The sequence below is a fragment of the Diceros bicornis genome, chromosome 10, assembly GCF_020826845.1.
Source record: "Diceros bicornis minor isolate mBicDic1 chromosome 10, mDicBic1.mat.cur, whole genome shotgun sequence".
NCBI classification, from domain to species: domain Eukaryota; kingdom Metazoa; phylum Chordata; class Mammalia; order Perissodactyla; family Rhinocerotidae; genus Diceros; species Diceros bicornis.
Window position 1 is genome coordinate 11,783,767 of NC_080749.1, and position 14,434 is coordinate 11,798,200.

A 14,434-nucleotide genomic window follows, 5' to 3' on the forward strand; every position below is an offset into this window, starting at 1 on the left:
ACTCTATGCTGTAGGCTCCATGAAGGCAGAGATTAATGCGTTTTGTTTCCTGGGGTGTCTGCAATTCCTAAAACACTTCCTGGCCTGTGGTGACTCACTAAGTATTTGTGTGTGTTGTTCAGACTCGTCCCTGTGGACAGCAGTGGTGGCAGGGATTGGGGGGTAAATCCCAGATCCCCCTTAGGTCTCCTCACCCCCAAAGGGAGCAGCCAGCACCCTCCTCGGCCCCAGGGAGGCACCGTCAGCCCCCATGTCCTGTCCTGCCCTTTGTCCCCACCCCAGCCTGGCACTCACCGTCCACTGGATTGAGGTAGTCGTGGAGATGGGGTGCACCGGCGGCACCCCCACTCTGCATCAGCAGGTCCCCGTAGGGCGCGGGGTGGCCTGCCATGAGGGTCATCTGGTGGTAATAGTCTGAGGGGTTGGTGCCTGGAGCAGGGAGGCCAAACAGTCCCCTCTCCTTAAGGTGCTCGTGGGCCACTGTGGGTGGGAGGGGGGAGAGAGAAAGAGACCATCAGAATCAGGCAAAAAAGAAGAGAAACGTGTACCGGGCCTGAGGAGTCCCCCTCAGTGCCATCCTCCGCCCCCTGGGGCCCTGTGTTCCCCTCCCCCTGCTGCCCCGTGTGGCACTGAGCAGACAGCGTGGGTTGGGGTGTGTTTTTGCTGCCGGGGAGACCAGAGAGTGGCCTCTGCATTCCTCCATTCCTCCCTTTCCACAAAGCTGTAACCGACACTCCCTCCTCCCCTCGGGGCTCCAGACAAGCCCAGAGCTCCGGCCAACAGGGTCCAGGTCCCGCGGAGTCTTCAAAGGAACAAGAAGATGCAAACGGAGGCGTCATGGTGGCCAGACGGCTGGCCAGGTCGGTCTCGCCCGAACATGCGAGAGAGCTTGCCCGGGCCTGGCCAGATCAAGCTGCTCACCTGTCCCACAGCCGCAGACCCCGGGCTGTCTGCCTCCAGCCCTGCGCTCAGCCCCACTCGGGGCCTAGCAGACAGGCAGGGTGGACCAACTCCAGAGCATCCTGAGGGGCCTGGCACTCGGGGGTGTGCTGTCAGGAAAGAATGGGAGCTCGGAAACCAAACCCACCCCTCGAGAGTCCTGGCTTTTACCGGGTGTGCAAAACTGGTAAGGGGCCACCTCTCTGAGCTGGCTCAGTTTTCCATCTGTAAAGTGGGAGTAATAATACTCACCACTCAAATTACTATTCAAAACGATAGTACAGCCAATGTTGTACTGGGCGCTTGCTGGGTCTGTGCAGGCACAGTGCTGAGGGAGGCACATTCACGCTCTAATCTCACTGTCACCACCATACTGTGAGCTGAGGGGCACCACCTCCATCCCCCCAGAGGCTGAGGACTTTGGCGCTTAGAGAGTTAAGATCGTGCCCAAGGTCACACAGCAGGGAGTTTGACCCTAGAGCCTGAGCTCCTCACCCCTGTGCCCCACGGCCTCTCTGCTATTAGTCCCTGCAAACACCAAAGGAGATCACAGTGCGCCAGTCAACGGAAGCAGCCATCCTCCTCCTCACCCCCTCCTGCTGTATCCTCTAGAGAGAGCCTGGCCTGCAGCCAGGCTGACACCCCACGGCCTCTGCCTGCCCTGTCCATGCCTGGAGTGCCCTCCCCTCCCGCTTCTTGCCACGTCCACCTCCTCCCTGAAGCCTTCCTGGGTGCCCATTTGTCCTCAGTGCACACACAGTCTGGCAGACACTGCCTCAAATCACTGATGAACTTTCTGGGTCTCATGTGGGCAGGCGCTGGGGCTGGCACAGCTGATGCAGGGGCCTGACATGCTATCTCTACTCACTTGGGAGCTTGGCCCAGGGCCAGCGAGGCCTCAGGGTGTCTGCTCCAGCCCTGCAGGGGTCAGGGCCATGCAAATTAGTCCTCGCTGGTGCTGAACCCATCCCTGCTTTCTCAAGAGGCTGGGGCCAGGGTATGTGGGTGTGGTAGGAGTCACATAGATGTTTATATGGAAATCAGGCATAACATCAGTGCTCCATCCACTGAAAGTGTCTCCCTCAAGGGCAGCCCCGTCTCATCACTTGCTCTTCACGGGCTACACCGCTGTTGGCTGAGATCGCAGTGTCCTTGATTCATCAGATCTCCAGGAGGGCACTCCTCCTCGTCCCTCCTCCAGACAAGGCTCAGGGCCCTCTCTGACCCAGGCCTCAGGAGAGCGGCCACGTTCTGCCTCCTCCCTAGTCACCCTGTTACCATGTGCACTAGTTTCCCAGGGCTGCTGTAACAAGTTAGTACAGACTTGGTGCTAACTGCTGTTAAAACAACAAAATTTTACTCTCTCACAGTTCTGGAGGCCAGAAGTCCAAGATCAAGGTGTCAGCAGGGCCACGTTCCCTCCACAGGCTTTAGGGGAGAATCTATTCCTTGTTTCTTCCAGTTTCTGGGGGATGCCAGCTTCCCTGGCTTGTGGCCATATCACTCCCATCTTTGCGTTGTCTTCTCATCGATGTGTCTCTTATAAGGACACTTATCATTGGATTTAAGGCCCATGAGGATAATCCAGGATGATCTCATTTCAAAATCCCCAACTTAATCACATCTGCAGAGACCCTTTTTCCAAATGAGGCAACACTCTCAGGTTCGGGATTAGGACGTGGACTCATCTTCTTTCGGGCACCATTCAGCCCAGCACACCACGTGTGAACTTCAAGGCTGGGGCAGCATCTGGAACCTGTCCTGCAACCTCACGCTCCAGGCCAGCCCATCGCCAGCTGAGGCGTCAGGAGAGGCGTGGAGAAGCACTGGCCCACTTTCCAGGAGACAGCGGCTCGACACGGAGGCAGCACAACACTCCAGGGCACCCCAGCTCGGCCAAGGCCACTCGGGGGACCCAAGCAGAGTTCAGAGCTGGGTTCCAGCCCCAAGGGGCCGTTTCGGAATGGCCACATTCTGACCAGCCATTTTCATGTCCTATGGCTGCAACTACTCGCCTTGTCTGGTTTCTCTCTGATGATGACCAGGCAAAGCGCAGACGGCACGGCCAGGAAGATGAGCCCGATGCTCCAAGGAGCCTTTCTGTACATTTGCAGGCTGGAATCCTTTTCTTTGTAAAACTCCAGCCTGAGCTGTCTCAGATCCAGGCCTCAGCTTCAGCCTCAGCTTCTGGTCCCGCTGAGCTGGGAGAGGACACATCCTCTTTGGTGAGGTGGCGATGGAGGATCTTTAGCCTGGAACCAACTCTGGGCTGAGACGGAAGGTTTCAGTGGGCAGATTTTGAGAAGGTGCAGCCTGGTTGCTTTTGAAGACGGCAGTCATAAGGAGCTAACGGGGCACTGTGGGGCAGCACGGGGCAATGGATAATGCCCACTGCATGCTGGAGGTGGGGTGCGAGCACTTCCTAGGATGACAGCACACGCAGGGACAGCTCCCGAATGTGCTTACTACTGTCCAGTGCAAGTGTGTATGTGCGCACGTGTGTTTGCATGTATGCATTGGTGGGGTGGGGTGGGGGGCTAGAAGTATAAAATTTTAGACCTGAAAACCAACGTGATCTTGCCCTTTTCCATCTCAAATTAATTGGATAGGGGTGATGATCTGATCCCTGAGCTGGGCTGATCAATCCTCTCTCAAGCATCTGACCTGAGAAACATAGAGCCACTGGTGCTCATCCGTGTGCCATTTGGAGTCCATGTGATGACCTGCAAGGGGCACATAAAGCAGAGACTGCCTTCCTTCTGTTCTGGGGACCCATGACACACCCTGAGACAACAGCCCCTTAACACCAGCTTCTGCAGACTACGGTTTATTGCAACCTAATAGCTCTCATCTACGATAGGACCTATGTGGATAAACAGAGCTTACCATTGTTATTCTATAATTTGCACGCAAAAGGGTGTTTACCAACATCTCTTTAATGAGGGCAAAAACAAAAGGACCCCCAATTCTCTTGGCTTTCGCCATCATTTATTTCAAAACCCATTGTTTAGGGTGGTGGGGAGGAACGCCAGCCTGCTCACTATCCCAGGGGACTGGGGCTGGAATCCGGTGTTAGCGTAGTGGCCCAGCCCCCCAGCACCCAGGCCCTACTCACCGTCAGCAGGGCTGAGGCCCCTGGCTGCAGAGATGGCGGGGAGCGTGGGGCTGCTGTGCACGGCTCGGAGGTAATGCTCCATGTGGGGGCTCACGTACGGGTGGGGGGTGTTGAAGGGGGACTCGCCAGGGCCGGCGGGGTGGGGGGAAAGCCGGATCAACGAGATGTCGGAGATGACAGGGCTGCCGCTCAGGGCAGGAGGCCTGCAGAGACAAAGGGGAGCGTTCTCAGAAGGCACGGCCAGCTGCAGGGGGACGCGCAGGGAACCAGCCAAGCAGCAGAACCAACAGGCAACCTGCACTTTTTATTTTATACGCCAACATCCCTTGGTCACCCTTCACATAGAGTCTGAACCCTCCTGCATTAGCCAGCGAATGCGCTGACAACTCCTGCGTGCTGCTGCGGCCATCCACCCGCCAGTCTTGCGTTGGCGATGGCATTCTCTGCACAGGTGGTTAGATTTGCTGGACCACAGGCTCAGCGGGCCACACCCATGTGCGAGTTGTAACCCCCGCTTCCCCCATACCTGCTCAGGGCTGGACACACAGCCATAGCAAACAGTCTTTGTGAAATGAACGAATGCATGCATTCTACAAACATGTATGCAAAACAGAACATGAAAATACCAACACCAGGAGTAAGATGCAAAGAGCTCGTATTCCTAACAGAACTGAGAAAAAGAGAGGAATCAGGATAAGCCCCGAAAGTGGAGAATTTTTGACTTCAGTTGGATAATCACTGCAGTGAAGTGCTCTGTCACAGATCAGCTGTGAAGGACGAGATCAGGATTCAAGAAGAGTTTTGAGCTGTAACTAAAACTTTGGAATATCATTTTAGTTCTCCTTACATGGAATTCCTTCTAACACTAACAGACCCTTCCTTCTCGGATGCCCACCACCGGTCAGGCACCTGGCTTGGTCCCTCTGGCCCGGGCTGGTGTGGTCGCGGCCGGTCTCTCTGTCCCCTGGTCAGCCTCAAGGAGGCGGTGGCTCCACTCAACGGGCCTTTCCACTGCTCACCTGGGGCCTCTAAGCAGCTGTCAGCGTGTTAGCTGCAGGGGTGTTCCGAGGTCATCTACTCCAAAACTCATCCACTAAAGAAAAATCAGACTTTAGCGGGGAAGCAGCTGTGAAACCACAACTAAGTCACTGGGAACCACGTTTACCAAGATTTAATTTTCAGTTTTTCAGAAAACAGGGGTCTCTCTGTGATTTGACATAGTGCAAAGAAAAGAATATGTGTTCGAATCAGAAGAACCTGCATTAGAATCTCAGGCTTTATCGGCTCAGTCACACTGAGCAAGTAATTTAACCTCTCCATGCCTCAGTCTCCTCGTTGGTAACGTGGGAATAACAATCGTGTCTATTTCACAGCGTTGCCGTGAGGGTGGAAGTCTCCAGAACAGTGCCTGAGATGCGGCTGTCAGTGAATAAAGAGCTGCTATTACAGCATTAGCACTGTACTTTGAGGGCAAAACCCAGACATGCCCGGGAGGCCCTCGAAGTCTTCACACAGGATGGATGTTGGACATGTGGAAGGGCACCGGCAGAACTGGCCACTTCAGAGGGGGAACGGTCTGTCCATTGGCTGGAGCAAACCAGAGATAATTACTGATTATGCTCAATAGCGCATGAAAACTGCTTACAACATGGTGCCAACCAGGACCCAACAGGTGACATCCAGATGTCCTGACGTCTGGGTGTCACAAACTCCCCACTCAGAGGCTGCTCCAAGGCCTGGATGTAACATTCTGCTACTTTATCTTTTAGTTTTTGCAGATGTGAATGCAATGGACGTGCAGACCCAACGAACCTGCCCGACACCTCCATGCTGCTGCACTTCTGCCCACATCAGTTCTTGGCCTCACATGCCTTCCTGGACCCTATACTTTGTCGGGTAAATTCTTTCTCCTCTCTGTAAACCCAGGTGAGGGGACCCCCTTGGTGACACCCTCCTGAAGCCTCTTCCCCTGGCATGAGCTCTCTGCTCCTTTCTCCCTGCTACCCCTGGGGTGCATGGTTCAGGTCTTAGGTTGGCGGGTCCAACTCCCGGGTAACTGGGTTCTGCCTGGGAGCAGGGTGTGTCCAAGGCACCTCTGCATGCTGGCACCTGGCAGGGAACTGGCACCCCGCAGGTGCTCACAGGTATTTTCAGAACCAGAGATGGCTACCCGTCTGTGTGCCAGGCAGTAAGCTTGGGAGCCTTTGGGATAAGTCATGAGTCACAGCCCCAAGCTGTTCTCCCTCACAGGCTGCCTTTAGAGGCTGGTCCACCTGGGCAGGAACTGTATTAAGTGCGAAGGGCTTAAGAGATGGCTTGGCTCTGGGCAGGGGTGCCAGGTGTCCTTTGGGGGGAGCTGGGCAGAACCAGACTAATTCTCCCTCTCGCCAGAGCGCATGCTGACCATGGCCCAGTGGACACTCACACTCCTGCAACAGGAGTGTGAAGAAAAGATTTGGGGGCTGGGCCTGTGGGGCAGGGAGGAGACCTCTGACTCCTGGGTGCAGACTGGGATTGAAGGGGAAAATTCTGGAAGGCTGCGTGTAGTTCAGTAAAAGGCAGGTGTTCTGGAGGACAGTGATGCACCTCCTGACCTCACACCCCTTGGTTCTCCCCCAGACACTAGAGGCAGGGGAGGTCTGGGGCCTGCAGGATGCTGGCCAGAGCTGAGGTCAGAGCAGTCTCTGGTCACTGAAGCTGGTGGCCCTAAGTGGCCTGCCCGGGCCTCCCTGGCACCGGGGTTGCCCTGTGGGGCACAGTGACCACAGGTGAGGCCCCACAAGACAAGCCGGTGACTACATGGGTATTTCAAGCAACACATTTAGGGTACACAGCAGCCTTGTTCTAGCCAAGGTGACTCCCATCCTCCGGCCAGAGAAGCCTCTCCCAAGCAGGAGGCTGGAGTGACGTGTTGTCATGGCGACATGCACATGGCTGAGGGGCTGCCCTGGGTGGCTGGAATCCAGTCCAGCCTCAGCAACTGGACCCAGAGGTGGCAGGCGGGGCCCGAGTCCCCTCATGGAGGAACTGGGACTTCATCTCCACACCGTTACCACTCTTGGGGGAGAGTGAGCTCTGCTGCCCCCTTTCCCCACCTGCCGTCACCAAGGAAACAGGGACCCTTTCTTCCAGGGCACCCTCCTCCCGGTCTCAGGCCTGGGCTCAGCGGGAAGCTCCAGGAGCTCCTCGCAGGGGTGCCTGGCCGACCTCGGAACAGCCCATGAAGGAAGGGCGGCCTGTATATATCCACCGGGAGGACGTGTGAAAACCCCAGCACCAACAACCACACCTCACCACGAGGACTCTGGTCCAGGGAGGCAGGTCACCCCTCTAGGCCGTGCGGCCAGAGACTCAGCCACAATTCAACCCAAGTCCATCTCACTCCCAGGACGGTGCTCCCTCATCCCAGGGGCCACCCCACCCAGAAAGAGAACGCTGCAGAGCATCCCTGCTCCCTCGGTGTGACGGGGCAGGAAGCTCGGAGAGGCTGCCCCACCCCAAAACAGATTCAACAGGGGACAGTGGTGAGACGGGTCAGCTCACAGAGCTGATGAAAGGGCGACAGAACAACCCTGTGCTCTTTCCAATGCTAGGGAAGGCTGCCGGTGCCGGGCCTGGAAGCCGTGGGGTCTGGGCTGGCAGAGCCTCCCCGTGGAGCCTCAACCAAATGCTCTTCCCTGCACAGGCAGAGCAGGACTGGGTTCTGGAGGCTGTTCAGGGGAACCGGGGCCTGGAAGCGGTGTGGCAGGACCCTGCACCTGGGTGCTGCCTGTGCCTGCAAGAGCACTGGTTCCCTCATTAACCCTGATCCTTCCCACTCAGCTGGGCAGCCTCAGCCAGGATGGTACAAAAAAGACCAGTGCTGAGTACATGGTAGGAAGTTAACAAGCATTAACTTCCTTCCCTTCCCTTCTCAGCAACAAGTCAGCTTGGAGTGCGGAGCATCTACTGACCTGGTCACCCAGTACCCAAGGCAACAGGCCCATCAGCCAACACAGCCACAGATGACTGTTCAGATACCTCCTCTGGGAAGCCTCCCCAGATGTCCCCTCTGCACAGATCACTTAGCTGTGCCCTCACCTGGCATCTTCTCAGGACAGCACCTGTGTGCCAGCCATCACGGGGCCACACGCATGTATTTCATCTTTTAATCTAAATAAAAGACTCACAAAGTAGGCGCTTTATGCCCATCTTATAGATGAGAACACTCCCAGAAAGGCTAGGTCACTCAGACAGCAGGTAGTGGAACCACCACCAACTCGGTGGGTCTGGGCCCGAGCCTGCGCTGTGCCCGTCCCCTCCGCAGAGAATGGGGCGCTCTTGATGACCGTGGTTTTTTGTGAGCAGGGCTCGGTGGGCGCAAGGTCAGGGAGGGGCAGCACCTGAGAACAGAAGAGCTTTCTCCCCTCCCTGCATCTGCTCCCCTTCTTGTCTTCGCCCCCCTCCCATCCCACCACCATGCACAGGCCACGCCAGCTCTCAGGAGGGAGTTGAACCTCTCCCTCACACTGGGTTGTGAATTACTGACAAGGATCCAGGGGCACACATGTTCCAAGAGATTGTCATTTTGACAGACCACACAAAGCCAAAGGAATGAATCTCAAAAGGCAGAATTCCAAGCATTATTCATGCATTTGGGGGACCAGAGGGCTTCCCAGCAGCCCTGAAATCACACCAACATTGCCAGCCTTTGAGGCAGGTCTTTCAGGAGCTTCTTTCTCGGATGCTTGGCCCCATCCCAGGGCCCAACTGAGAGTCCCCACGCGTGCTGGGTGCTGCCAGTGCTCATGAACTGATGACCGTGCCAGGGGACCTCACCAAGAAAGGTGATGGCTTGTGAAATCTGAGCCGCCGCAGCTGACCCCCAGCTGCAACCTCCCTCTGTTCTTCCATTTCCATGCCGTTGGCTGTGGGGGCCTGACCCCGGTCTTGGCCGTGGTCCGTCCAAGCCTTGAATTCTGGCAACTGTGCAGAGACTCAAGGAGGTAGCCTTGAGGATAGGAGGAGGAGCCAGCCATGTGAGCTCATTTTAAAAGATGGTCAGAGTCCCCTACATTGTAGATATGTGTGGACACACACACTCTTGCAGGCTGCAATCAGCTGCGGGCTTTCAACCTTTCCGTAGGCTGCTCAGCTTGGACACTACTCTTATGCATTGCTTTCTCCCCTTCAGTCCAACTCTGAGCTTATCTGAACCTGATTCTACCAGTTGTTTCTTTGTATATTTGCTCATATTCCCGACAAAATTGTCCCGAGCACTTGCTCTGTGCCCAGGGAGCTCAGAGCCCAAGTGGAAGAGGCAGACCTGCAAGTCAGATAAGCACTGGGTAGTCTGACAAAGGCTTCAGCAGAAGAAAAATTTCCCTAAATCTGCCTGTAAGTGTGAGAGGCTTCTCAGAGGAGGTGACATTTCAGCTGGGTTCCGGAGGATCAATGGGAGTTCATGAAGTGCACTACAAATAAAGGAAGCAGCACGTGCAAAGAAAGGCTGGAGTGTAAGGATGTATATATGAAAGTTACGCCTTGAGGGGTGGGGCACAGCCCACAGAGCAGTTTGGGCTGCATCTGTATTGGAGCCTTTTCCTTCTTCTCCTGGGGGTGGGGCGCATATGACAGCCCAGCTGATCAGAGCATTCTATATCCCCAGGCACTGTGATCAGTTCAGAGATGGGCATGTGCCTAAGACAGCTGCTTTGGCTGGAATCTTTGGGGAGAAGTGCTCTCTGTCCGCCGGGGGTGCCATGCAGGTAGGATGCAAGCATGGAGCTACGGGGGCCTTGAGGGGAGAGGCCGAGAATGAAGACGATACAGGGAACAACAGAGCTGTGAGATGGGGAGTCAGTGTCTTGGACTGTGTCCCTGGATACAGATGCAGCTTCTCCAGAAGTCAGTACCCTTGGCCTTTTCAGTTATCTGAGCCAACACATTTGTTTGTTTGTTTAAGCCAGCTTGAGTTGAGTTTTTCTGTCTTTGGGACCTGCCAAGGCCTGTCACAGCAAAGCCTTGACCAGAACACTGCTCCCACCCAGTGATCCAGGCCCAGCAGCCTGCAAGGAGACCCGAGCCATAATCCCCGGGGCCTGTCCACCCTCCTGCCTGCAGGACCGAAGGAGAGGGCGGAGACGTCCTGCCCACAGCTGCTGGGGCTGGAGAGGGCAGCTGTGCTGCCCCTTCCACATGTGGGCACGAGGCACAAGGATGAGGAACAGCTCACTGCCTCCCCTCCTCCTTGTGTGTGTGCGTGTGTGCGTGTGCACACGTTGGTGACACGTTGGTGACAGCAGCAGCGGCCTGCAGCAGGGCCCCCCTCGCCGGGCTGACGCTGCTGCGGTAGAGGACTCCTGTGCTTCCTCCTCCCAGTTGGCGCTGGCCTGCCCTCCTTAGAGGGTCTTTCCTCTTCTCTCTTTCCCTCCCTCCCTATGTGGAGGGGCCTGGCAAAGCCCCTCGACAAGATTTCAGGGCCAGGCCCAAAGACCAGGGTGGTGGGCCGGCGAAGAAGGGAGGAAAGGGAGAGAAGGCAGAATGGACAAAGCAAGCTGGACCCAGCTGGACGGCCGCTGTTCTAGCCTAACAGACGTGGCCGCGGGGACGCCGCTGCTGACGAGGTCGCCAACATTCTCTGACCACGGAGCGCGTGCACCGTGTCCAACAACTCTGCAAGGCAGCTTTTATCTCTCTGCTCTAAAGAGAAGGAAACTGAGGCTCCGGGCAGTAAGGGGGCGTGCTCAAGGCTGCAGGGCTGAAGTGGCGGAGCCGTATGGAAGCCGGCCTTTCCCACTCTGCAAACTCAGATTCGGTACTTCGACATCTCCAACGGTCCACCAGGAGGCACGCTTCTGCCTCGACAAGTTCAGCTTTGTGTCCCTTTGCGGACGTCACCTCAGCTGGGCCTCACGCTGACCCTGGCGGGGGGTGCAGGCTGAGGGGAGCCGCTCACGCGTGGTAGAGCCTGGACTTCCTGGGCCTGAATCATGGCTCCTCAGTGGTGTCCTCGCCTGCAGGATGGGGCAGCGGAACCTGCTGAAGGGCAGCTGTGAGATGAATGAGCCAAGGACGGAGAGTGTGCAGCGTGGCACCGGGCCTCAGTAGGTGCTCAGCCAGTGCCCACCATCTCTTTGCTCAGATTTAGCTGATGAGCAAATGGAAGAAGCTCAGAGAGCGGAGGAGTGGACCCAGCCCACATCATCCACATAAAGTCCTAGGCCCCTTCCACATGTGCTGGCTCAAGATTTCTGGAGAGAGATGAATGGAAAGGCCAAGGTGATGAGAACTCTACGCGGCCATATGTAACTCAGAGTTCAACCTGCTGGGCCTGAGCGAGCACGCCTAGGTCCTTGAAAACGGGCGCCATCCCTGGGAGCTGGCATGTGCCTTCCGCGGGGCTGGAGGGGTGAGCAAGACTTTGCTCAGTGGGAGGAGCAGGGAGGGCGTCTGACCCAAAGCACAGCCTGAGCCAAAGCCACGGCAGGAACGGCCGTGCTCCTCGATGCAGTGAGAGGAGGGACGGGGCCCTGTACCCACCCACTGCGCCTGTCTGGAAAGGCCAACAATGCACAGCTGAGGGGTGTTGACACCCAGCTCAGCGTGGCCATCAGGCAGGCTCTCCCACTCGGAGGTCAGGAGCCGGAAGCAGGGATCCTTGCCCATCCAGAGATACTCCTTCCGACGGCTTTGTTCAAAGAACTTCTCCTGCATGGGTCAGCAGGGCCAGAAACAGGCAGGGATGGGCCCTTTGTGTCCCATTTCACAGATAGCACTACTGAGACCCAAAGCAACAGCGGCACACCATGGCGAAGTCAGCGGCAGCAGCGGGATTGGAACTCGGGGACCTGGGTGTTGTGCATTATCCTAGCGCAGTCTTGTCCAGGGGCCTTCACTGAGGATGAGGAAGACGAGGGCTAGTCACCAGGGGCTACGGGCCTATACACCTCACCTCCAGCCTGCTTCCCAGGGTGACTGAAGGCCTCAGCAGCAGCAGGAGAGAGACCACAGTCCTGTGCAGTCCAGAGCCAGCCTCTCCTCTGCATCCTGGGGTCCACCGCCTTGCTTCCTCTCTGGTCCTGGGCACACGCCATGCCTGCGCCTCACAGCTTTACCCCTCCATGTCTGCTCCCCCATCCTGCCCCGCTCCTCTTCATCCCTACTGTGCCCCGTCCTCCTCTTTAGGGGTGACAGCTCAGCAGCCCCTTGCCCAAGAAGCTCCCCAGCCCCACATTGAGGTCAGGTCCTCCTGAGATGCTCCTGTGGAAGGCGGCTCCTTCCCTGGACCCCAAGCATGTCCATCTCGGCTGATCATCGGGCACCTGCGGTGATGGGCTCACACAGGGCCTGTCTCCTCACTGGATAGGCAGCCCTGGGAGAAGGCTCCAGGTCCACTTCTGCTCACTCGCTTCCCCAGCACCAGGCCTCGTGCCCACCAGGGACACAGAGAGCATGCTCAACGTGTGTCTGCTGAATGAGTAAATGGATGAATGAATGAACGAAGCAGTGAGTGTGTCCAGTAAAGAGCACTCCCAGCTGTGAGGCTTGGAAAAAGTCATGCGCCTCTCTGAACCTTTTCCTCATCCATGAAGCGCAATCGTAACAGCGCTCTTACAAATACAGAGTGAGGAGCGGAGGGAGGTAAGTGTGGGAGGCTGATAATGTCTCTCAAAGATGCATCCACGTCCTAGCCCCTGGATCTGCGAACGTTACTTTATTTGGAAAAAAGGACTTGGCAGATGTGATTAAGGTAAGGATGCTGAGATGAGATTATGGACTGCTATCTGCGTGGGTCCTAAATGCCAGCACAAGTGTCCTTGTAAGAGGAAGGCAGAGGGAGACGACACAGAAGAGGAGGAGGCAGTGTAACCATGGGGCAGAGGCTGGAGGGATGTGGCCGCAAGCCAAGGAATGTTGGCAGCTCCAGAGGCTAGAAGAGGCAAGGCACGGATTCTCCCCAAGAGCCTGCAGAGGGAGCACGGCTCGCCAACACCTTGATTTCGACCCAGCGACACTGACTTTGGACTCCTGATCTCCAGAACTGCGAGAGAATAGATTTCTGTTGTTTTACGCCACAGAGTTTGTGGTAACTTGTAAGGAGCTAATCGGTGTATAAAGCATATTGTGCTGGTGTGGGGTAGGCCCTCGGGAGGTGGCAGGCATCACCGTCATTATTACTGTCACCTTTCTTCCGAGTCTGTCAGCTCTTAGAGAGCAGGGCCATGTGTTATTTCTTGGAGTAGCCCGGCCCCCGGTAGGTGCTCCATCAGTGGCAGGCTGGCAAGGAAGGGGACAGTTCCCTCTGCGCTGGGCCGGCATGTGAGCGCTGTGTTCTTCCCCCACACCGTGCTCGCAGGGCTCTGGAGCGTGCCTTCCCGCCTGCCACCCGGATTACACGGTCACCGGCTCCCCAGAGCTGAACGCACCCTGCACGCAGCCCCGACACGCCAAACCCTCCCGCCCTAGGACTGCTTGCTCTCATGCTCCGGTCCTGCCTTCGGGCTGAGATGCTACCACCCACCAGGATCACAGGGCCATGGGTGGGGTCAGCAGGGCTGCTCGGGGGCCCCCATCCACTTTCAACACTGGGCAGGTGGCCTCAGGCCCACTGGTCTGTTAGAAGGGAAACGATTCCCCAAAGCTGGTCTTGCCACTCTGAGCTACTCTCCTCCCCAACCTGGGGCTCCCTGTGCCAGGGCGGGCAAGGTGGGAGGTGTCTGCTTTCCCCAGGGCACCCTGCCGAGCCTGGCCCACTGCCCTAGGCCTCCTAAAACAGAGCTCCATGCAGCGCCTCTGGGTGGAGTTCAATCTTCTCTCCAAGCATTTTGTTTATTGATTTTAGTTTTTGTTTTTTGGTTTTCTGGTTTTTTTTTTTTTTTTTTTTTGTATGTGAAACTGTACATTGGCAAGCTTGCTTACCACGTTTTCCATACATTAATTTAAAAAGTTCCCCAACTCAAGTCCTTTTCAAAATATACTAAGGGGTTTGCAGTGTAAAGAGATGTACAGTGAATCCTTTTGGAAAGCACTGGAGAAATGCCCTTCCCCAAACCGGAGCCCAATCCTCTTTCCACATCAATCTGCATGTTCCTGTGCGTCAGGGCTGCACTCTATCCATGTGAAGGAGGCTCTGTAATCCAGCAAAAAGGAGAGCTATAAACAGGAGCTGGGACCACGGCACCCTGCCATTCAGTGACTTGTTCCCGTGTTCATGCGTCATTCCCTCCGCCAGCCAACGTTCACTGAGTGGGGGCCTCTGACGGTGGGGAGCTGGGGGTCCGAGGAAGACTCATCCAGGACCCCACACCCAGGAAGTGGGGCAGATGGTCGCAAAAAACCTGACTGATAAGTGTTACACCAGGTGTGTCTGGTCCACCCTGACATTCCCAGGGTCCACAC

At 56.5% G+C, this 14,434-nt stretch overlaps 1 protein-coding gene across 4 annotated transcripts in view; it reads right to left on the reverse strand.

The window, feature by feature from the left end:
- GLI2 (GLI family zinc finger 2) overlaps positions 1-14,434 on the reverse strand; it is a 254,045-nt gene that overhangs the window by 35,551 nt on the left and 204,060 nt on the right. For all 4 annotated transcript variants that reach the window (XM_058548795.1, XM_058548792.1, XM_058548793.1 and 1 more), the window contains 2 exons: positions 4,055-4,257; positions 295-480 (listed from right to left, as the gene is read on the reverse strand). In XM_058548795.1, coding sequence (XP_058404778.1) covers positions 295-480; positions 4,055-4,257 — 389 coding nt within the window. The remainder of the gene's footprint in view (positions 1-294; positions 481-4,054; positions 4,258-14,434) is intronic.